We start from the raw sequence: 25456 nt of genomic DNA, 5'->3' as shown, positions 1-25456 counted from the left end.
CCTATGGTCATGAGCTTTGGGTAATGACCGAAAGAATAAGATCGCGAATACAAGCGGCCGAAATGAGTTTCCTCCGCAGGGTGTCTGGACTCTCCCTTAGAGATAGGGTGAGAAGTTCAGTCATCCGGGAGGGACTCGGAGTAGAGTCGCTGCTTCTTCACGTCGAGAGGAGCCAGCTGAGGTGGTTCAGGCATCTGGTTAGGATGCCTCCTGGACGCCTCCCTCGGGAGGTGTCACAGGCGAGTCCACCTGGGAGGAGACCCCGGGGAAGACCCAGGACACGCTGGCGCGACTATATCGCCCAGCTGGCCTGGGAGCGCCTCGGAATCCCCCTTGGAGAGCTGGTGGAAGTGGCTGGGGAAAGGGAGGTCTGGGCTTCATTGCTCAGGATGCTGCCCCCGCGACCCGAACCCCGGACAAGCGGAAGATAATGGATGGATGGATGGATGGATGGATGGATAGATAACGAGATTGTGTCATCTCGTAAAAAAGGTAAAGAGCTGGAAGCTTTGTAACTTTGCAGAATTTTTACATGCACAAAAAGCTACATAACACAGTCAAGGAAAGGAACAGACCAAAAAAAGCATAGCTAGACAGCAAAAAACCAAATCAGCTAGACTTGTACTCTTTGTGAAAAATTTGGCATAGATGCATCACTAACAAAGATTATAGAAAGAATAAGTATACTGTTTGCCACCTGCCCCAGTATATAAAGGATTTCGTTATTAGCTGGTGACATTGATCAGGTGTGGTTGGGGCTGAAACTGGGACGCTCTACAGAAATGGTTGTGCATGAGAGACTAAAGGTGGCCTAACCTGGGGAGAGTCGTCGAAGAGTCTCTGTGCCAGGTGAGACAGCACATCGTCCACATTCTTCCCTGTGCCGAATTGAATAACAGCGCCGGTCGCCTCTGTGGCAGCCACTCGCACACGGGAGTGCTGGTGAGACAGCGTCTGCATCAGGGGCTTCACCAGACTCTCCGCCTGCATGTGGAAATGATCTAAACAAACACAAACACAAAGGGCTCTCAGAACCAAGTTGCTCATCAAAGAGAACAATGGAGACTAACATGACTCAATAATTACCAAAATATTTGCTTGTTAAAAAAATGATCTAAATAGTAGTTCTATATGTAGTGAATCAGTACACAGTAAATACATATTCAGGCACTGGCTGGGACATAATAAGTCGTTATTTTGAGAGAGTATGTTATCATTTTGACGTAATAAGTCATTATTTTAAGACACTACATTGAAATTTTGTCACAGTGTTGCCAGAAACCCAGAACAAATCCGGGACAAAGCAAATTACTGAAGACTTAACACTTGGTAGCTACCATAGCAACCAACATCGCACACCACAACTTCCATAGAATATGCTACCTAACAGCTAACTAGCATAACTTATTTTGCAACTAAATTGGAATTAATCTTGAAAAATTAGCGGTTTTGGTATAACTACATTCATAAACTGCCACATTAGCAGGTTTACTAGTCAGACAGCTTTCTGTTACCCATAACAGCTGCATGATTTAAGGTGGACCAGGAAAATTCAATTTCATTGTCACACATTTCATTATAGCAAAAGATTAATGCAATTAATTCGCTTGATGACACAGCTGGCATGCCAGTTTCCAGTGATGCTGCTAACGGTGGTGCACATAAGCATGTAATTGCAGATACATCTAAAATGCTATTTGAAGTCTGTAACAAGCATATATAACGTATTTTTCCTTTCTACATATCTTTCAGGGAAGATTTGAATGGGAAGGCTGTTCATGAAGATTTCAGATTAGCCTGTTAGCAATCTGTAAGCAATGTGTCCACTCTAATTTCATGTCCATGTTGAAGCTGATTTGAAAAAACTGCAAGACGTGTGAAATATAACGTTATAGTTTGTTCTATTAGGTAGCCATAGCTGTTAGGTAATGGCACACATCAATATTTCAGCATACAATTCAGAGACATGAACGCAGCAGGTTATCTAAGAGGCTAATAGGCTGTTATGAATATTTAAACAGTGACAATGAAATGTCTTGCATTTTTATGGAGCTTGGCCTTATCCGGATATCATCCTGATACTCAAGACACATGAAGTAACTAGGTGTAAACGGGGTCCAAGACACATGTGACAGCCATAACCCCCTCCCTGTACAACAGAAACTCCTCACGCAGTACGTCACTGGGCGCGTGACCCGTGTCCGTGAGAACGGTAATACACTCGGTTGGGGACCGGACAGAACGAGATGCGTAACAGCAATATGAACAGACAAATTTCAAAGCAGCAGCCATCTATAGCATAGTACACAAAAAAGGCTTAAATGGATAAACAATTGGTAAATAGTTGCCACATAATGAGCAGATCTGCATATCCCGTCCCTCGTAGCAATCAGATTTCAGTCCGACTAACTGCAGACATCTGACTACAAACTGTAAATGCTTATGACCAATATCAGTATACAATCCATACACCAGTCACATGAAGTGACCAGGTGTACACAGGTTTTTCATGTGAACGATGCCCCCAATGTCACAAAGAAAACAGGTGCCCCAATAAAGTAGCGGAGGGGTCCACCTTCCTGAAAAAAGCCTGTCCCTGATTGGTCACGAACGATCCACCCTGTCTGGTCCGCAAGCAGTTCGTGATCCTAAACCACAAACGTTTCACCTGCTCTGAAACAAGTTAGTCAAACAGCATAAGGGTGACTGAAGAAAATTCAGCGTCAGATCAAACTAAGCTTAAAGTGAGCCGGCTACACAAGAAGTCCTGCTTCGTGAGGCTCTTGAGCAAACTAATAAGCTCATTAGCATGTCCTTCCTGAGCTGAAGTGCTAAAGCACAAACTAAAGCACTAAAATATGGACACATTATGTGGCAATTTGATGTTTTTTTTTCTCATTGTTTATATCATTTTGACCACATTTTACCTGTATAACCTTTTGCCTGCGTTCCTACTTTGAGACACTAAGTAAAATTTGAGAAAATTGTAATTAATTCTGTAATAATAATGCTATCAACTTGCCACTGTTAGTCATTATTTTGATATATTAAGTAGAATTTCGAGATACTAGCTCAGTGTTTCGACACAGTAGCTAACTAAGTCATTATTTCGAAAAGGCAAGTCTTTATGTCGAGAGGCTAAGTCATTATTTTGACATAATAAGTCGTCATTTTGACTCAGTGAGTCATTATTTCGAGAGAGTAACTTATCATTTAGATGTAATAAGTCATTATTCCCAGAAAGTAAATCATTATTTTGACATAAGTCATTATTTTAAGATACTACGTCGAAATGTTGTCACAAAAACCCAGAACAAATCAAATTACTGAAGACTTAACGGTTGGTAGCTACCATGGCAACCAACACCGCACACCACAACAAAGGTCCAGCTTCCATAGAATATGCTACCTAACAGCTAACTGGCTAGCATAACTTGTTTAGCAACTAAATCGAAAACGTCGAAAAATGAGACGTTTTCGTGTAACTACATTCATAAACTGCCATATTAGCAGTTTTACTAGTCTGATACCTTTCAGTTTGTTACCCGTAACTTCTGCACGATTTAAGGTGGGACGGGGAATTCTGCAACAGGAAGCTAACTTTAGCATTAGCAAGCTAACTAGCAAACATAGCTAACGCTACGCACCTGGCACACAGCGGGCGAAACTCGTCGTACATTTACAGCTTTCCTTTTTAACGTCCGGGAATGGGTCGGTTATAGTTCTCTGAAGGATTCTGACCATGTCGTCCAGGTATGGAGCGAGGTTCCTCCCGCAGAGCTCCACAGTGAGAGACAGCAGCTCCACCATGGAGAGCCGCAGTTCTTCTGCTGGTTCTAACACCTCTTTCCCGCCCAGCCGCTGAGCCAAGCAGGGAATTAGATAAGGCAAAGAATCCTCTGGTTTTGGAACAGATCTCATAAAGTCTCCGATCATCTGGACGGCAGTTTCTCTGCATCTCTCCGCGGGGTCTGACAGGCACTTCAGCAGAGGCTTCAGCAGACCTGCAAACACCTCCTGCAGCTCGGAGCTCGACAGCCCTTTATTGGCGAGGGTTTCCCTTCTGATCGACTCTAAAGCTCGCTTTCTGGTGCTCTTGTTGTCTTCGTTTAAACAGTTCAGGTGACGAGCCAAACATCTCAGGACATCAGCAGCAGCTGGTCGCTCCTCTTCGGTCGCCATCATTGTAAACACGTGCTGGAGAGTCCCTGGTTCCTATGGCAACGATCAGCATCACGACAAACAAATCGCTTTCCGGCCAAGCCGGTTACTTTCATACTATTACGCTATGCTGAGCTACTGGAGGAGGATATGTCAAATTGGCTCAAAATGCCTGTGTAATTCAATGGCTTAGATGGAAACAAAGTCATTTAAAGTGGTTTGATGTGAAATGCTCCGTTTTAGAGAATCTAATTCGATCTCTTCACAGATAAGGCGCCATACGTCTTTAAAAAGGTTTAAATGATCATTACATGCAAAACCCCAGAAGACATGCAGGTTCATTGTTGTTATTGGGCATTTTGGATTAAATGGCTATATTGGCGTTGTAGACACCGTGACCCCTGGTTCCTACTGACACCATTATAAATAAATCTGAGTCTGTGTTTCTCTGCAATGGACAGTTTCGCGTCATACTGCTCTGATTGACTTTATTTACATCCCAACGACTGAAGTACGTGGAAAAATGAGTGGAATTGCCCTTTAAATACTATCATATAGTATGTGATTTCGAGTTATAGATTCATTCTAAGTAGATTGTCCTTATAAATTTATATATATATATATATATATATATATATATATATATATATATATATATATATATATATAAGTCCTATCACTGCTTTCCAGGCTCAAGTTTCAGTCTGTCATGTGCTCCGATGGTGTGCATACATCACAGCATGAATTTCAGATTAATCATCTGATTAATAGACTGTACTGGGGCTCACGGCGTCTCCCATGAAAGGGGAACTCCACCGATTTTCCAAAATTCTATGTAATATTCTATTAAATGGCTGAGGTCATTCAGAGTGGTTTGATGTGAAATGTGTTTTAGAGTAACCTACCGAGCCAGCGTTGTTCACAGTGGTGGTGATAGGAACCAGGCGTCTGAAGAGTTTAATACATCCAAAAGCTCCCTCCCAGAAAACTATTACATGAAGTAGTTACGAATACACTGCCTGATGTCTGACGCATTGCTTTATGAGAGTTTTAAATGGATTTGAATCCATGTTTTATAACGTGATCTGTCTAGGGTAGTACCCTGCCTTCCACCAGATGACTGCTGGGATAGGCTCCAGCACTACCCCCCCCCCCCGTGACCCAGAAGGATAAGCGGCTAAGAAGATGAGATGACTATTTTAACAACAGTCCCACCATTATTTCACCATCATGAACATTACATATAAAACTCAGAGGACGGTCACTGGTGGTTCTGCATGGTAAACAGAATGAACCATCCTGAGTGGCTGTTTACATCTCGAGCACTGAAGCTTTGTTCAGAAATTTTGAAACATTGGTGGAGCCCCCCTTTAATCCTCAGGACAGTGCTCGCATCTCTGCGCCACTTTACAGTCCAGGTCACGTAGGGCTGTGACAGAGAGCAGAGCTCTAGTCCAGTCCAGGCATGTGAACGCGTGCGTAAAAGTGCCGGCTGACGCAGACTGACCCGCAATTACACAAAGTAAACATACACCTGACATCACCCCCACAAAGCCAGATCCACGCTTATAAACACGAATCTGTTAACCCAGATTATTAAGCAGGGTTTTTTTGTATATCGTCTGATCAATATTTGTTCCAAACGTGGTCGTCCCTGATGTTTGTTTCGAAAGCAGCCCTGGGGTCGAGCGCAGAGACCTATTGACGTCACTGGAATCGACGCAGCGCGGGGCGAGGGGAATCAGCGGCAGCGGTGGAGAGTTCGAATCAGTTCTGCGGAGTCGACTCTGTCGAGCCGTCCGTTTCAAGGAGTCTAAAGCTTCGCAGCGATTAAATCAACGATTCTCAATATTCTCATCTAATTCACACGCACCGAGCTTCTGTCTGATGGCTGCTAGTTCTGCTCAGCAATAGGGCCACATTACACAAGCATTAGTTGAGCTACCACTTACACAAAGAACTGTAATGTGACAATTTTTTCATATGGCATGTCCACAAACAAATGTTGAGGCCACACATGACTATATAGAAATTATAGCCTTAATACATTAATTTGTGGCTTCAATGTAGTAACTCCTGGCCTCATTTTAGTAATATCTTGCCTCAATATGTACATTTGTGGCCTCAATATAGTAATTTGTCGGCTCATAATAATTTGTGATCTCAATATAGTTATTTGTGGCCTTATAGTAATTTTTTCCCTCAATATAGAAATCTGTAGCTTTATTAAAGTAACTCGTGACCTCATAATCATTTGCACCATTATAGTCGTTTCCTACATCAATTTAGTGACTTGTTGCCTCAATATAGCAACTTGTGGCCCCAACATAGAATACTGTGATCTAAAAATAGTAACTTGTGGCCTCATTATAGTAATTTGTAGCCTCAATACATATATTATTTTTATATATTTTATTTACGGTATATATATATATATATATATATATATATATATATATATATATATATATACCGTAGTAACTCGTGGCCACACCTTATTAATAATCACTACGTCACCCTTAGGGCTCGGTAGTTGTTTTATAGTTCTGAGTTATTTACAATACTTGGTCGCTGCGTAAATGCTAAAAACAAAATGATTCAACGGAATCGGTTGAGTGGAAAGAACCGGTTCAAAAGGACGAGTCGGACGTCGCTAAACACCAGCAGCAGCCTCCAACATCCACCGTCCACCATCATCTGCAGCAACCTAAAGCTCCATAGCGTCTCTCCTGTGAACAACGGTAAGAAAGGCGAGCTTAGCGCTGGCTGCCTGTCAGTAATGGCGATAAAGGCTGACTCGTGATGTCTGAGAATCAGTGTTTACGTAGCCTGCGTGGTGTGATATCAGTAGGAAGGTGAGCGCAGACGGCTAGCTAACGACCACAGCCAGTAAACAGGTGATTTCTGTAGATGTGCCTGATGGGCAGCTCGGTTCTTCTGTCAGTGTCGTTGACGTAGAGTGTTCCGTGGTCAGTGCCGAGGCTTAAATCGCCAGTGCTCAGGATGTTTCATGTGAATCAATGGCGGAAGTGAGATGATGCCCTACACACAGCCAAAATAAGGACGCAAGGCTGCTCTTCATTATAACGGAGTGAAGATCCGTAGATCTTAAACAAAGGCTCTGGAGCATCCCAGAGGCCAGGCTAGCAGCTGTTAGACTGAATGTCACCCACTAAATGCTTTCAGTTACCCTACAACCCTTTATTAGCATCACTGGCAGCCTCCACAGAAGTTCCCATGGAAATGTACACACAGGAACCCCCTTGAGATCAGGCATCTGTAGATGTCGCCCACCTGACTGTGTTCAGAAAGAGCAGATATGGTGCAAACAACCTGAGGCTGAAATGTTTTTTCCTCCTTACCCCTCTTCACCCCCCAACCCCCCCACCCCCCCCACCCCCCCACCACCACCACCCCCAACCCTGCAGCAGAGATAGGAGATAAGATGGCCACCTCCTCCACCTCCTCCAATCTGGAAGAAGATGAGAGTCTGAAGGGCTGCGAGGTTTTCGTGCAGAAACACAACATCCAGCAGATCCTGAAAGAGTGCATTGTGAGTCTGTGCATCGCCAAGCCCGAGCGTCCTATGAAGTTCCTGCGGGAGCACTTCGAGAAGCTGGAGAAGGTGCGTTCCTGAAGCTCTGCTCATTTTCTCACCTCCTGGCTTTGATAGGAAATCGTTTATGGTACGCGACTGTGTTATCACTCAGATTATGTGTCTTGTTTTTCCTTGGGAGCATGAATTTTTGTATGTATGTAATTATTATTACGTCTCTTGTTGAGTTACATTCAACGTGACATAACAGGGTGGTGCGTCAGGTGTGGTGATGATGACTAGGAGATCATAAGGATGGTCTAAGAGGCCGTGCCGTATTATGCAAGTGTAATTTTACAGCATTGCATCCCTGCGCTTGAAGGGGAAGTCCACAGATTTTTCAAAATGTCTAAGTAATTCAGTGGTTGCGATGTAAACAAAGTTATTCAGAGTGGTTCGATGTGAATTGGTTCATTGTAGAGAAACGTACAGACTCCGATTTGTTTACAGTAGTGGTGATAGGAACCAGGCGTCGCCATGCCTATTACACAAATATAGTTTTATTTACCATCCAAAACCACCGATGAACCTAGAACTTGTCTTCTGCGTCTTGAAATGCAATGTTTATGATGGTAAAATAATGTTAAATCTAAAAAAGGAGTTCTTTGGGGCACTATACCCCCCCAAAACACCATGAATGGATCAAAATAAACCGATTTAAATACGTTAGGCCAAAATTAGATCACAAAACTACTGTAAAACAATGTCTCACACATCAGACAGCGTATTCATAGCCATTTCATGTAATCATCTTCTGTGAGGGAGCTTTTAGACGCATTAAACTCTTCAGACGTCTGGTTCCTATCACCACCACTGTGAACAATTCTGACTCGGTACGTTTCTCTAGAATGTAGCGTCTCACATCTACTACTCCGAATGACTTTGTTTACATCTTAAACGTTTAATTCTGCAGAAATTTAGAAAGAATGGTGGAGTTCCCCTTTAAGTACGCAAATGGTGCTGCCCTTTTCCTCACCTGAACATCATTTGGCTGGGTTGCTTTAATGTAACTGTGCTTGTAATGTTGGGTAGATCATGTCCAGAGCTGACTGCGTCTACCGTCACTTTGCTTTGAGTGGGATTTAAGGAAGTTTTCCGTGAAGTCGGTAGTAGATGATGCTGTGGTGTCTCTGATGGGTGTGCAGGGCTGGTGTAGTGATGCAGGTGATGTTTCAGAGAGGCATTTTTTTTGGACAAAATGTCAAAGGAAATAGTTACAAGTCATAACCTGGAGACACGTAATGGCAAAAATCACCCAAGCAATTCAAGCAGGATTGAGAATTAAAGATTTGTTTGATCGCTGCTTATGAAAAACCAAACCCCTGAAAGTGCTTTTCTGAAGAACGCATTCAATTTAATCCAAATATGCACATATCACACACACAGTCATATGCAAAAGTTTGAACGCACCTAGACTAAATGTTTTGTTGAGTCTCCAAGGAAAAAAATTTGGCACATCCTCATAAAAATGACAGGTCAACCTAAATGTAGCATTTTTTTCCCCTGCAAATTGTAGTGTACAGTCTCTCTTTAACATATTGGAAAAGAGGTAAAACATAATGTGCTGTAACTTTTGCACAGGGCACACGAATTCAGCAAATAAGAAGGAAATGTACCTTCAAGTGGGAAGAAGTTCTTGATGCTCTTAGTAGAAGTAGTGCTTAAACCTGAACTTAGTAAACACGTTACAGCTAGCCTGAGTTTGAACTTATGCACAGCTGGTGCAACCAGCCACTGGACTTTTTAAGTTTAAGCTCCTGAACGTGGAGGTGAAACTCCGTGTCCTCCTTTCGCTTCTTCCACAGTTTGTCCATTTAATGGGAAGCAAAGGAACTTCTCATTGAGTTTCTGCCCCTCTTTTTTGAGGGTAAAATTGGGTAAAATTCCGAAACTCTTTGCATCGCATCTGGTGAGTGTTTATTTTTGATATATATGAGGCAGAAAAAAATCATCCTGAATATTTTTCATTTTTATGTTATGCTTTTACATCAGAGTGTTCAGGCCTTAGGAAGGAACAGGGAGAAAAATCAAACAATTGGTGCGGATAAATCAAGATTGAGGGACCCTTATTAGTCGAACAACGGGGAAATTTCACCTCTGCATTGAACCCATCCGTGAAGTGAAACACCACATACACACTAGTGAATACACACACACTAGGGGGCAGTGAGCACTCTTGCCCAGAGCGGTGGGCAGCCCTATCCACGGCACCCAGGGAGCAGTTAGGGGTTAGGTGTCTTGCTCAAGGACACCTCAGTCACATAACGTCGGCACTGGGGATTGAACCTGCAACCTTCTGGTCAGAGGGCCGGTTCCCTAACCTCCAGCCCACGACTGCCCCTCATGAATAATGAAATGAATAAAATAAGATGATGTCAGAAAAAGCTGCCAATCCAATCATCATGTAGTGATTTTCCTTGTTTCTACACTCAGTGTCCATTTTATCTGCTTCGCTTACTACATAAGTGCACCTTGTAGTTCTTCAGTTACAGACTGTGGGTTATACTCAGCACTGCAGTGACATTGACTATCAATGGCTTAGCAAAGTTAGCAAGCCAGATACGCTACACACCACAGCACAGGCTTGGTTCCAGCGAACTAATTCTTAAATGACTGCCATTTAGAGGATATCAGAGGGCGCAAACCCGGGTAACTGGTATTAGCATGACAGCCAAACCTGTCCTGTGGTGTGCATAGCTCTTAGCAGCTGCTGAGCTTATATCATGGTCAGTTTTTCTGAGGTTCTTCCTTGCAGTGAGACCTCTAAAATGTAAATGTGTGCTTGTTTGGCCGTTTAGACATGGAATAGAAATTTCATTGAATAAATTTGAAATACCAGCATACCTTATTACCATCATAGCACCCAAGCCTAATCATAGAATTCCTGGTCATCATCTTCGAAATCCTCTATATTCTCATTTGTAAACGCTGCCACTGCTTTAAGGTTTCCCCTACACTGAATGCGTAACTCTAAAAAAAGAGTTTTATATACTGAGACCTCAAACCCGTCACACTGGTTTTACTGTGTGCTGTGAGTGTCTTCATCAATCGCCGTTCCAGATGACTTTCTGTGGGTATTTTAACGACTTAAGGCCAAAAACACACAGACCAGTCATTAAGCGTGGGCACATTGTGAGTTCACCAGCGTGTTTAATACGCTGCTGTCATACCACAATACCAAAAAATAGCATTATAATTTGAAATATGGTGATTTTGTGTATACTGTGCAGTGCTATTATAGTGCTGTCAATCAAAAGGAGGAGAGTAGAAGCAGCTGCGCGAGAAAACCTGTGATATCAGAATATCACAATTACAGTGTTTGGTCAGGAGCTGCTTGTACAGTAACACCCCCGAAGCCGTAATCTCATGTAAGCGGTGGTAGTGTTGTGCATATTTGATGCTGCGTGGTGGTTTGGATTTATGCTACATTTATAGAGGCTTCAGCTGTAATTCTGAAGACTTTACTGCAGGACGGAAGAGCAGCGGCGCATTTTCACAGACGTAGGAGTGGGTGACGCGGCGAATGATAACATCCTGAAACTCAGAGCATTTTCTCAGTGTGTGTGTGTCATATATGAGGTGTCTGGAACGTATCATAATCATAAATGATCAAAATAACATACTGTGCAAAAGTCAGAGACCACCCCTGGTTTGTTTATGCTACAGTCAACACAGCCATGAAGTACAAGCTATTCATTTTTCAGAAGACATTTCTGAAGAAATGAGTTATAACACAAAATGATTAACAGTATATCTGCATGTATTGTTGATGATTTTTGGAACTCCAAGTGTGTATATACACTAAGTAGCCATTTCCATAAATTTCCTTCCTTGTTTCTACCCTTATTGTCCATTTTATCAGCTCCACTTACCATATAGGAGCACTTTGTAGTTCTGCTATTACGGACTGTAGTACATCTGTCTGTTTGCATACTTTGTTAGCCCCCTTTTAACCTGTTCTTCAATGGTCAGGAGCTCCACAGGACCACTGACATGGTGGTGGTGTGTTGCGAGTGGATCAGAGCAGTGTTGCTGGAGATTTGAAACATATCAGTGTCACTGCTGGACTGAGAATAGTCCACCAACCAAAAATATCCTGCCAGCACCATCCTGTGGGCAACGTCCTGTGACCACTGATGAATTACTAGAGGATGACCAACACAAACTGTGCAGCAACAGATCAGCTACTTTTTCTGACTTTACATCTACGAGGGTTTAAAAACTCCTACAGCACTGCTGTGTCTGATCCACTCGTACCAGCACAACACACATTAACACACCACCACCACATCAGTGTCACTGCAGTGCTGAGCATGATCCAACACCTAAACAATACCTGCTCTGTGGTGGTGTTTTGGGGGTCCTGACTATTAAAGAACAATCCTATCCGTCTTATTTTTGTTCATGCTCATCATTTATGCCTAATCAGAAACGTAGAGTCCAAATAGTTCACAGTGGTGGTGATGGGAACCAGACGTTTGAACTGTGTGATGGTTGCTAAAGTGTGGCTTAGATATTGCTAGGCAGTTACTATGGTATCCAAAAGTGGATGGTAATGTGTTGCTAGGTTCTACCTTAAACTGCCTCCTTAAATTTAATGCTACCATCACCTTAAATTTACTGATAAATTTAGTACACCACCACCTTAAATTTACTAATACCATAAATACAGTGCCACCATAAATTTACCGATACCTTTAATACAGTGCCACTTTTCATTCACTGCCAGCTTAAATTTTTCAAAACAACTTAAAGACTATGTTTGTCATTTTGAATTAAGTTAAGTAACCCTCATTAGTCGCGCAACTGGGAGGGAAATTTCACCTTTGCTTTTAACCCATCTGTGAAGTGAAACACCACATAAACACTGGTGAGCACACACAGCGAGCGCACTTGCCCAGAGCAGTGGGCCGCCCTGTCCGCAGCACCTGAGTTGGGTGCCTTGCTCAAGGACACCTCAGTAACGTACTTTCGGCTGTGGGGTTCAAACAGGCAACCTTCTGGTCACAGGACTGGCTCCCTATGAGTGGCCATAAACATAAAGTTTTACACACTGTGTCCACTCACTGTCTACCCTATTAGACACTCCTACCTTGCTGATCCACCTTGCAGATGTAAAGTCACAGACGATAGCTCGTCTATAAGTATATTGAATAACAAAAACATAAATGTACTTGTTTGCCCTACCTGTTTTCAGTGGTTGTATACAGTACAGTTGTCTAGTGTACTCAAACAATTAACAGTTCATACAGTGAGGATTACAGAGTAAAAGTGTTCTGCTATAAGCACTGCTGTTTTTCGAGTCTTATGAAAGTCACAGCAGTCACTGAATTGGCCAGAGGTGCTAACATGAAACGGGTGCTAATATTACCCCTCATCATGCGCTTCTACAACAAAAGGCTTTTCATACTCAGCCCGACTAAAGCAGCAGTAGCAGTTTTGGTCATTTATTTGTCTGTACTGAGTACAGATAAAAGTAATGTGTGCCTATCAGATGACATTAGAACACCCATAGACACACTATGCATGTGTGATCAGTCATCTGACTGCTCTTTAATGCTGCTTGTACTGACCCAGCCAAGTGTTAAAGGGAATTCTACCAATTTGTCAAAATTGTGCTGTGAAATAGAGAAACTTTCAAGTATGAATTGTGCACAGTGGTGATATAAAGGTGGGATAACAGATTGCGCAACATAACAGAGGGACTACATGTCTTCAACATATTAATAGAACTACAAAGTGCACTTACATGGTAACTAGAGCTGATAAAATGGGCAATAAATGGCAATGCAAGGTAACTGTACTTCTTAAAGAGCTCTTTGAGCGTATCTGACTCTTCTGGGAAGGCTTTCATGAAGGAATTTGTGCCCATTCAGTCATATATGAGGTCAGGCACTTATGTTGGATGAGACGGCCTGGCTCGCTGTCGACATTTCAGTTCCACCCAAAGTTATTCAGTGGTGTTCAGCTCCAGCCCATTATCCCACCTCTGCCAAACTTCCCTGTTGGCACTATGCATACTGGTAAGTAGTGTTCTTCTGGCATCCACCAAACCCACAATTATCCATAAGGCTGCCAGATAGTAAAGCTTAAAGTTCCATGACTTTGCATTTGACAAATGAATTGTATATCAACGTCTTGAGATATATACATGAAAAATATGGGATATCAACATCAGCCCATGGTTCTTAAATTAGTGCATGCCTCATAACACACAAAGGCCACTCCGTTTGGCCTGCATTTTGTAAGAGGCTTACTGACTCTCCCTCTGATAAACTCTGACCAGGATTGATGGCCATGTAAACAGGATATAGGTCAGTAGTGTTTTTTTTAAAAATAATCTTTCTTTTATTAACCTAAATTTTAGAATCATCCCACTGCCTACTTTTTTCAGCATCTCTACGACTTTCACAGTTTGGAGACGCTGTGGTATGGATTGTTTGGAAGCACGTGCTGTGTTGCTCATTTATTAATCCATTCAAATTCCACACTGAACATTAGTCATGAATTTTAATCACTTTTCTCTTGCTGCTAAACTTGGCTCTAGAATTTTTGTTTAGTTTTCAATTTGATCTACATTTTTATGGATGTGTATGAAATCGTGTTGATTCCGTTAGCACAGGTTTCTGTGCACAGCATTGCTTGTTGTTATTCATTTATCTAAAGTTTTGCATGGCTGAATTCTGAGCTAGTGCGTCAGGCTGTACACACTTAAAAATGAAAGTTCTTCAGAGGTTCTTTAGTATATGAAATGGTTACGTAGAGAACTATGACAAACTTAAAGAATCCTGTGCGTGAATAAGAGTGTGTTGTAGCAGGTCCTATGGAGAACGTTTTTGAAAAGTGTTCCAGATATCTACTGTTACAAGCTTGACATCATAACTATATAAGGACCCTTTTTGTTGTTCATGAAATGCAAAAAAATGCATGCATGAGTGTCTGTGTGTGTGCATGTGTTATAGTTTATGTGTTACTAATGTGTTATTGTTCAGTCATCCTCCAGTACAGGGTGCTCTCTATGAAAAACTTGTGTTGGTTTATAACACCAAGCCTGTAAGTAAGAGAAAAGAACTGATTCATTCAGACTGAATCATTCCAACTGATTCATTCAGACTGATTGGACAGTGTATCACCCCAGTCTGTCACGTGCTGTTCTTTTTCCACTCTTTTTCACTCTTTCAGTCCATTTTTCCGGAATGGTTCACTCTAACACTGTTCACTGCTCACTGCAGAGGGTTTGAACTCATTAGAGGATGAATATGGAATGACAGTAAGATCAAACAATAACTAAAAATGTATATAATTTAATGAATTTGACCAACACTACACCATGACTGACATACTATATGGTGTAATTTCAGATGCAACTCAAATGCGCTCTCTCTCTCTCTCTCTCTCTCTCTCTCTCTCTCTCTCTCTCTCTCTCTCTCTCTCTCTCTCTCCCTTTCTATTTGAATAATATTATGTTGTATATGAATATTATTTGTCTTTTCTCTCTGTGCTGGTTTCCTAGGAGACGGTGAGATATATAGAGCCTCTGGTTCTCCTCAATGAATCCCTTTCTTCTGTTTTTGCTTTTTTTTTTCTCTGTCTCTGTTCTCGCTCTTCGCTGTCCATAATTCATGAGGTTTATGGCAAAAATCTTAGCTCGCTCGTCTGGCAGGCACGGCCTACAGGAGCTGGATTGAAAATGAATTAAAATGAAAAGAAAACAAACAAGTAGCCCAGTTCTGTCCACACCACTTTATCACCCTCTCTCTCTCTCTCTCTCTCTCTCTCTCTCTCTCTCTCTCTCTCTCTCTCTCTCTCTCTATACATACACACATGCTGCACGTACATGTTCTCTCTTTCTCTGTCATTTGTGCTAACCTCAAAGGTACGCACACAGTGTTGAGTGGGCCTCTTTTGACCCCGTATCAGGCACTGATGCTGTCCCTCTGACCCTCGTTAGTGTAGTGAATGGGTAAAGGTCAGTTTTATTTCTGACCGTTCAATCTTTCATCCTCACTCATGCAGTTTAATCACCGCTTTGATGAGGCGGGCACAATTCTTTCAGAGTGCCCACAGAAGAGCGCTGACACAGGGGAGGGGTCTGTAGTGGGACGGTAATGGGCCACAGGTGGCTGCGGTTACTACACACACACACACTAATATATATCTGCTACTATACAAAAACCTGTTTCTGCATGGAATGGAAAAATGACATTTGAGATAAATGTTTAGAGTGTGTGTCTGAGAGAGAGAGAGAGAGAGAGAGAGAGAGAGAGAGGGGGGGGGGGGGGAGTGGAGAGAGAGAGAAAGACAGAAAGAGAGGGAGAGAGAGGGGAGGGGGGGAGAGAGAGAGACAGACAGAGAGACAGACAGAGAGAGAGACAGAGAGAGAGGGGGAGAGAAAGACAGAAAGAGAGGGGAGGGGGAGAGAGAGAGAGACAGAGAGGGAGAGAGAGAGAGGGGGGGAGAGAGAAAGACAGGAAGAGAGGGGAGGGGGAGAGAGAGAGAGAGGGGAGGGGGAGAGAGAGAGAGAGAGAGGGAGAGGGAGAGGGAGAGAGAGAGAGAGAGAGAGTTTTGTCTAATTTTACTGTTTTGGCTGGTATTGGGGGTGTTTAGATGTCATCCACATCTGACTAATCACTACTGAGGAAGCCTGTACAGCACTCGGCACGTAGATTCTCATGGCTACTTACTTGTCAATCAAACACTTTAACTCTCCTCCTTAAGAAATGTGTCTTGCTTCTTTTTAAGCACCAGGTGCTTTGTTTGTATGTAAAAGGCTGCTGTTCTAGATTGTCTTTGACTGTTTTAGACCATTTTTGACTGTTTCAGATTGAGTTGGACTGTCCTCATCCTAGACTGTTTCAGACCATTTTTGCTGTTAAGGATTATTTTGAACTGTTTCAGACTGTATCAGGCTGTGTATGGCTGTGTCAGGCTATATTAGACTGTGTCAAACAGTGTCATACTGTGTTGGACTGTTTCAGACTGTATCAGGCTGTGTATGGCTGTGTCAGGCTATATTAGACTGTGTCAAACAGTGTCATACTGTGTTGGACTGTTTCAGACTGTATCAGGCTGTGTATGGCTGTGTCAGGCTATATTAGACTGTGTCAAACAGTGTCATACTGTGTTGGACTGTTTCAGACTGTATCAGGCTGTGTATGGCTGTGTCAGGCTATATTAGACTGTGTCAAACAGTGTCATACTGTGTTAGACTGTTTCAGACTGTATCAGGCTGTGTATGGCTGTGTCAGGCTATATTAGACTGTGTCAAACAGTGTCATACTGTGTTGGACTGTTTCAGACTGTATCAGGCTGTGTATGGCTGTGTCAGGCTATATTAGACTGTGTCAAACAGTGTCATACTGTGTTAGACTGTTTCAGACTGTATTAGGCTGTGTATGGCTGTGTCAGGCTATATTAGACTGTGTCAAACAGTGTCATACTGTGTTAGACTGTTTCAGACTGTATCAGGCTGTGTATGGCTGTGTCAGGCTATATTAGACTGTGTCAAACAGTGTCATACTGTGTTAGACTGTTTCAGACTGTATCAGGCTGTGTATGGCTGTGTCAGGCTATATTAGACTGTGTCAAACAGTGTCATACTGTGTTAGACTGTTTCAGACTGTATCAGGCTGTGTATGGCTGTGTCAGGCTATATTAGACTGTGTCAAACAGTGTCATACTGTGTTAGACTGTTTCAGACTGTATCAGGCTGTGTATGGCTGTGTCAGGCTGTATTAGACTGTGTCAAACAGTGTCATACTGTGTTAGACTGTTTTAGACTATATCAGGCTGTATAGGAATGTCAGGCTATGTCAGACTATCAAACTATCAGACTGTGACGGACTATATGAGACTGTGTCAGACTATATCAGACTGTCAGACTGTGTCAGACTATATCAGACTGTCAGACTGTGTCAGGCTATATCAGACTGTCAGACTGTGTCAGGCTATATCAGACTGTCAGACTGTGTCAGGCTATATCAGGCTATATAAGACTGTATCAGGATGTATTGGTCTGTGTCAGGCTTTGTCAGACTATATCAGACTGTCCGACTGTGTCACGCTATATCAGGCTGTCAGACTGTGTCAGGTTATAGCACACTGTCAGGCTGTGTCAGGCTGTGTTAGGCTATGTCTGACTATGTTCGGACAGTTTTGGCGGGTTGCTTGGCACCCGTAGCCTATTGTTAACAAGCCGCATTGATTGGAGGAACAATTGTTTATTGTCTATGTCATTAATAATACATTAAACAACTTATTAAACACCCCCCCCCACCACATTAGTGTATGTTATCATATTGGAATTTCTCTCTCTCCCCCTCTCTCTCTCCTCACCTTTCCCCATGGCTCACTTTTCACCATTACAGGCAATTACAGCTGCTGCCGTGTTGCAGGCGGACAGCTATTCCCTGGGCTGAAACGTTTTGCTTTCAGAGAGGGTGTTTGTGTAACTCTCCTCTCTTCATGAGCGTTCCCCTCTGTTTGTGTGTGCACGCAGCAGTTATACAGTACACTCACGCAGATGGCACGTGGCTGGTTTTGTGTGTTCCTATCTGAAGGCCATATTGCGTGTGTGTGGATGTTAACAGATGGGGATGAATCAGCGTCTTGCAGCCTGTGGAGTGTACCTTCCTCTCAGCTGGTGTGTTTGATCATCTCGAGTGCACGTTGGTCAGCCACCCACCTTTGATGAAGCCCGCTATCAGATGTTTCTCAAAGGACTGCTCCAACATACAACTAACATTTGTTATGCTATTTTTCATGATATATAGTATTCGGTAGCATAGTGGTAGCCACTGAACTGGCATTAGTGTTATAGCGCTTACCTCAGTCACACCAGTTTTAAAGCGAGAGATTTAAAGCAAGAGACAAGTGCTTGCAGAGCACTCAGGCTGTGGAAAACACAAAGAGGTGAATGCTAAAGGTGTCGTTTTACACCATTTCTCCAAATAGTGCCACCGTCTGCTAAGTAGATTAGCGGCCGTGGAAAACGATGTAAGTGTACAGCAGAAATGTTGCTTGTTTACAAGTGTTCTAGCACTTTAGCCAGCTATTATGATACCTACCAAAAATTCCATTTATTCAACTCAAAACATTAAAAAAGATGTTTTTTTAAAGGTTCTTTTGTCAAGGGAATGGTTCTATTTAGGACCATGAGTTCCAGACAGAACCATTTCGTACTACTTTTAACTATTAGCTTGTTGTCGCACGTCATTCTTGAATGTGTAGTGATGAAGATTTGAAGAACCTCAGTAAAGTTGAATGAGAGCAGTACGACATTCTGGCAGTAGCTGTTTTTGTTTTCTGTTACTCATTTAAATAAATAAATACATAAAAAACTCATCCTGAACTATCCGCACCAAATGGTTGTAGTCCTTCAGAATTTACTCCCATTGAATCTCTTAAATGGACAGTTTTATTACACACGTCTATAACCTTAGAATAGCTCAGCCAGTTTGCGTTGGAGTCCGTGTAGTTACTGAATAATAAGCCGTATTTTGTAATATGCCCGGGACTTTTAAGAGGCCAAATGTGTCATTTTGACCAGAGAGTCACAAATTTGGGCAATCGGTTTATCAGAACTGGGTTCAAAAATATTTAAAAATACTACCACCCCACCACCCCACTAAAGAAAAAGTCATTTGCACTGCACTCCTTTTCAGTTATCTGTTGGAAGATGCTTCACACAGGATTCTCAATGCTACCGCACACCAGCTCTGACCTGCACACTAGCGACCAGCAACGTCCAGTGCTTCTCACTGTCTCTGAGCTTTATATCTCTTTATTACTGTATTCAGTTAAACCCACGGAAAGCTGAAATAAGTTACAAGTTACAGAGAAGGGCAGGCAATCTAAAATCTTTAAGATAAGCAGACAAATGCTTTTTGTCCTTTGAGCTTTAAAGCTGTGAATTTGTGAAGAGATAGTTGGCTGATACTCTGATGAATTCACGAAATGATGTTAAAAGTTATGCTAGCTTTCTGTTGTATAGCTACTATAGCTGGTGTGCAGACGCTCTAGACTGCCCTCTGGTGGAGCATTCATTTTAGACATTTTAGAAAATGCAACATTAGAGAAAAACTACATTTCTTATATAAATGACCAATTTAGCTTTGATTTTTTTTACTTTTATGACAATTCAGAAATTGCAAAAGTTGGACTGAAGTGATGCTGGAGTGTTTTTCCTTAGACGACTGCCTTGTGTCAACGCAGCTAATCCCAAGATGCTCCAGGGGAAATGTAATATGGCTCCCGTTCAGCTCCCTCCAAGCCCATCAGCTCTGGAATGGGCAAGATGTGCCCTTACCATGGATATTTAAAGCTAAAATGAAGCTTACCACTGCACCACTCCATGAACAGATGTTAAAGGTTGAAAGTTCTGCTTGAAGTGACCGCAATACTGTGGTTTCATCCAGACTTTGCTGGTGGAACATTAAATCTGCCATAAAGAGCAGAGAGTCCTGTGTTGTGTTCCAGAGCACCCATATGTGAGTGCGAAGCTTAGGGTAGAAATGCTTTGGGTGAAATTATTATCATCCATCCATCCATCCATCCATCCATCCATCCATCCATCCATCCATCCAAAACTGACTGTGTTGAGCTGTTAGTTAGCAATGGTGGTGAAAGAAGTGAACAGTGGGCTTACGAGCCAACTGTGCACCTTGTACCATAAATAAGTTCTAAAGATACAGTTTACAGTGACAGTGTTTTAAGTTACAGTATTTCTTTGTATTTTGCTGTAAATAGCTGTGCGCACTTTGCCTGTGGGAGTTACTGAACTCGAGCTGATTGTTGATTGTCATGGTTTCACTGACGCCAAGCACAAATCTGATTTCCCTGGAAATGATCCTAGACAAAAATAGCTTGTCTGTAAATGTAATCCCTATATAGCTTGTCTACAACCCCAATTCCAATGAAGTTGGGACGTTGTGTAAAACATAAATAAAAACAGAATACGATGATTTGCAAATCCTTTTCAACCTATATTCAATTGAACACACTACAAAGACAAGATATTTAATGTTCAAATGGATCAACTTTATTGTTTTTTGCAAATATTCACTCATTTTGAATTTGATGCCTGCAACATGTTCCAAAGAAGTTGGCACAGGGGCAACAAAAGACTGGGAAAGTTGAGGAATGCTCAAAAAACACCTGTTTGGAATATTTCACTGCTGAACAGGTTAATTGGAAACAGATGAGTGTCATGATTGGGTATAAAGGAAGCATCCCTGATAGGCAACAAGCAAGGATGGGGCGAGGTTCACCACTTTGTGAACAACTGTGTGAGCAAATAGTCCAACAGTTTAAGAACAATGTTTCTCAATGTGCAATTGCAAGGAATTTAGGGGTTTCATCATCTAGAGTCCATAATATCATCAAAAGATTCAGAGAATCTGGAGAAATCTCAGCAAGTAAGCAGCAAGGCAGAAACCCAACATTGAATGCCCGTGACCTTCGATCCCTCAGGCGGCACTGCATTAAAAACCGACATTCTGTAACGGATTTTACCACATGGGCTCAGGAACACTTCAGAAAACCACTGTCAGTGAACACAGTTCGTCGCATCATCTACAAGTGCAAGTTAAAACTCTGCCATGCAAAGCGAAGCCATATATCAACACCCAGAAACGCCGCCGGCTTCTCTGGGCCCGAGCTCATCTGAGATGGACTGACGCAAAGTGGAAAAGTGTCCTGTGGTCTGACGAGTCGTATCCTCCGGGCCAAAGAGGGAAAGGACTGTCCAGATTGTTATCAGCACAAAGTTCAAAAGCCAGCATCTGGTGTGGGGGTGTGTTAGTGCACATGGCATGGGTAACTTGCACATCTGTGAAGACACCATTAACGCTGAAAGGTACATGCAGGTTTTGGAGCAACATATGCTGCCATCCAAGCAACGTCTTTTTCAGGGACGTCCTGCTTATTTCAGCAAGACAACGCCAAGCCACATTCTGCACGTGTTACAACAGCATGGCTTCGTAGTAAAAGAGTGCAGGTACTAGACTGGCCTGCCTGCAGTCCAGACCGTCTCCCATTGAAAATGTGTAGTGCATTATGAAGCACAAAATACGACAGCAGAGACTCCGGACTGTTGAGCAACTGAAGTTGTACATCAAGCAAGAATGGTAAAGAATTCCACCTACAAAGCTTCAACAATTAATGTCCTCAGTTGCCAAACGCTTATTGAGTGTTGTTAAAAGGAAAGGTGATGTAACACAGTGATAAACACGCCCCTGTCCCAACTTCTTTGGAACGTGTTGCAGGCATCAAATTCAAAATGAGTGAATATTTGCAAAAAACGATAAAGTTTATCCGTTCGAACATTAAATATCTTGTCTTTGTAGTGTATTCAATTGAATATTGGTTGAAAGGATTTGCAAATCATCGTATTCTGTTTTTATTTATGTTTTACACAATGTCCCAACTTCACTGGAATTGGGGTTGTATAACTTTGTTTGCGTTGAAGGCACTGCCGCCGTTCTGTAGTAGGCACAAATATGTAGGAACCAAGAAAGGAACACACTGTTTTACAGTGGCCGAGATGAAACATGTACCACCTCGCTGTATTCCCATTGGTAATTGGAACATCGTTTCATTTGCATAAGTTTAAACTTTGCTCAACTTTATCACATCCTTGACTCCACCCACTTTCCATTGCCAAAGTTTGTGCAGCCTCCTGTTTACGGAAATCACCAGTTATCACTGAAAATAAAGGAATTTCAGTCGTATTATAACATCACGTTGCTGCCAGTGTGACTGCTGGGTTACAGATGGCTTTGCAACTGATTTAACTGCCATGTTTAGTCATTGTGAATTCAGATTTATTGAATTATTGCCTGTTCATATTCCTTAATTAATATATCGCAAAGATGACTCAAGTATGCTTGCAACTGAAAGATTGTGATTAATTAAGTTTTAACTTATTAATGAACAATCAGTTCATAGCTGATTTACACAAGACCTTAATGCATCGTATAAAAACATTTATACCACATACCACATTTCTTGCTTACAAATGATACGCTTCTGTTTACTAGAGTATTATTAATTGCTCGTCATTCAGCAATCAATAAGATTGCTAGATTATTTAAGAATTGTGGGAGGTCAGGGGCGTGGCCATTCCTGCGCAGTACTGATATAGCCATGCCCTAACCAACTGAAACACTGCAAAGGAACTCTTGGAGATGTAGGAATTGCACTTTATAGATTCTGGAATTAAACAGTTCAATATCGTCTGAATTTATGCCACAACGATTCATCATTTTTGTTCTGAATACGTATTGAAAGGGATGGAAAATGAATCACGATTGCTTGACAGCGCGACTGGTGTCCTTTAAGAACCGTGTTGAAATACACACACTTGTATGCACACACACACACAAACAGGGGCAGATCAGTGTCTTTTCAAGTCAAGTTTTTAAAGGGCAGACCCAGTGACCTTTCAGGTAGACCCACACACAAATCTTGCTCTCACTAGATATCCTTTAAAACATGCTTTTACATACCTCAGTGAGACTTCCTAGAAAAATAAACAGACATACCTGCTAGAGGTATAGCTACAGGGCCTAACTTCTAATTGAGTCGGCCTAGGCCCCGCCCGCCCCCCATAGCTACACCCCTGGTTTCTGACTGCTCAAAAAGTGCTTTGATGCTAATGGAAATGTTACAAAAGTGTAATTCTTCTCACTGATTGCTGAATAGGGGTGGCAGATATGGCAAAAATATAATATAGTGATGCATAGCAAATGTTATGATGTTGTATATTTGATGATGAGCACTGATGATATCCATGATACACTCAGAAGAGCATATTGTGACATTATATTATCATTTGTGAGTTCAGATCATGCTTTCAACATGGTGGTGGTAGTATGAGAGAATACTGGGTGAGGGAGGGGGAGAACTCTTAGAACTTGGGCTGGAGTTCTGGGCAGCTTCTCCCTGTAGCTGGAAGGCCAGAACCCCCCTCATAGCCGTAGTAAGACTGATGTAGGATTGAGGTGTAGGGAGGAGATGGGGTGGTGTTTGGGATTGTGAACACTTCGTCTCTGGAACGAAAGGTCAGGATGAAGTTATAGGGTATTAAATTGTAAGAAGGAGAGGTTTTAGGCATGTTCCTCCCCCAAATCTCAGTTATACCATAGCTACATTGATAATGATAAAACACTGTCCTCTACCACCAAAGTTCTCCTTTAAGCATACCCTGGATTTATAGCAGGCAGGACCACTGTGGCATGACATTTCGCAGTTTTACACTAAGGCTGACTTTACATGAAACTTTTGTGGTTGTTTGAAACTTATGTGAAACTAAATTGCACATGAACTGCATAATGTAGAGTGTCCTGCAACTCTTTGAGACTCAATTATTTAAAACCTTGTCACAACAGTTGAGATTAATAACAGGGTATCACGGTAACTGACTAGTAACTGACTGGCTGACTAGTGGAGTAGCAATGTTTTGTATGCAGCTTTGTCTTTGACTTGCACTTGAATTGCATCCTGTTAAGTGTCCTGCAATTCATTTAAAACTCCACCACAACAGCTGAGATTAATATCACTAGATATGCCTGGCTAGTATGTAACGAAATGGCAAAGAGAAAGATTTAAGCAAGCATCGATAATTTAGAGATGAGTGGATCACTCAGCTGGTTCGCGAAGCTGAATCCAGCTTCCTGTTCACCAGCTTCTTGTTCCCATTCCACCTTAAATGGCATAGCAGTTACATTCTGGTACCTCAGACACCAATTAAGATGGAATGGAAAAAAATGAACAAGAAGCTGGTGAATGAGAGGCTGACGTCAGCCTACTAAACAGTCGAACATTGAGAGACATTTTAAAAGAAACTAATCCACTTTTGAGGAAAAGTTTCCTGCTGGAGATGTGAGAAAAGTGGCTATAGGTGAGCTAAAGCTAAAAGCAAAGCAAAGTGAGTCTGCATTTTCATTTATGTTATATTTTTAGCCTATACTACTGCATTAGGACATACTGAGACACATTTACAGCCAATATATTAAAATATTGACACTCCCAAGTTTGATTTTTGTTGAAAGGACAAAATGGCTCTTCTTAACATTTGGGTTGCAACGCCTGACATAGTTGAACAGAGCATGAGCTGGTCTTTAGGCTGGGACTGCAGATGGAGCTAAAGGGCAGATGCATTACCAGTGTTAAAAATGAGGAATGTTAATTACTGATGGGAAGTATAACAGTATTTTACTGTTATTGTCATAAATATTGTCGTGGAAAAAATGGACATATCGTGGATATGATTTGTACTTAATGTTGTATTAAAAAATATCCATCCATCCATTTTCTAAGCCGCTTCTCCATCAGGGTCGCGGGGGGGTGCTGGAGCCTACGCAGACACGGGGAGAACATGCAAACTCCACACAGAGAGGACCCTGGTCGCCCGGCCAGGGAATCGAACCCAGGCTCTCCTTGCTGTGAGGCGACAGCGCTACCCACCATGCCACCGTGCCACCCGTATTAAAAAAATCACACTCCAATAATGTTATTAGTTTATGGTGTTAATGTGTTGTTAACGTGTTAACACTAATGGAAATCCCCTATGGGTTATGTTTCTTGGACATGGTGGTTCCTGGCTGACACCCCCACTCCCCACCAATGACATTTGGGCTATGCAACTCAAACACACATACTGTGTATATAAATGCTGCATGCACATGTACTTTTCACAGA

The 25456-nt window shown here is 42.1% G+C and overlaps 2 protein-coding genes across 3 annotated transcripts in view; one reads left to right on the top strand and one right to left on the bottom strand.

Annotated features, from left to right (window-relative positions):
• LOC108432422 (dynein assembly factor 5, axonemal) overlaps positions 1-4231 on the bottom strand; it is a 57712-nt gene extending 53481 nt beyond the window's left edge. Inside the window, exons 1-2 of the mRNA XM_017706226.2 lie at positions 3648-4231; positions 817-1001 (exon numbers count right to left, since the gene is read on the bottom strand). Coding sequence (XP_017561715.1) covers positions 817-1001; positions 3648-4185 — 723 coding nt within the window. The 5' untranslated portion in view covers positions 4186-4231. The remainder of the gene's footprint in view (positions 1-816; positions 1002-3647) is intronic.
• Positions 4232-6784: 2553 nt separating this feature from the next.
• prkar1b (protein kinase, cAMP-dependent, regulatory, type I, beta) overlaps positions 6785-25456 on the top strand; it is a 117302-nt gene continuing 98630 nt past the window's right edge. The window contains exons 1-2 of one of the 2 annotated variants that reach the window (XM_017706228.2): positions 6785-6902; positions 7590-7786. In XM_017706228.2, the coding sequence (XP_017561717.1) occupies positions 7607-7786 (180 nt within the window). In that variant the 5' untranslated portion in view covers positions 6785-6902; positions 7590-7606. The remainder of the gene's footprint in view (positions 6903-7589; positions 7787-25456) is intronic. The other variant, XM_037544983.1, reaches the window with a different exon arrangement.

Source organism: Pygocentrus nattereri, chromosome 14 (genome assembly GCF_015220715.1).
Source record: "Pygocentrus nattereri isolate fPygNat1 chromosome 14, fPygNat1.pri, whole genome shotgun sequence".
In the NCBI taxonomy this organism is placed as follows: domain Eukaryota; kingdom Metazoa; phylum Chordata; class Actinopteri; order Characiformes; family Serrasalmidae; genus Pygocentrus; species Pygocentrus nattereri.
Note: the sequence above shows the minus strand (reverse complement) of the source record. Positions and strands in the feature narration are given on the sequence as shown.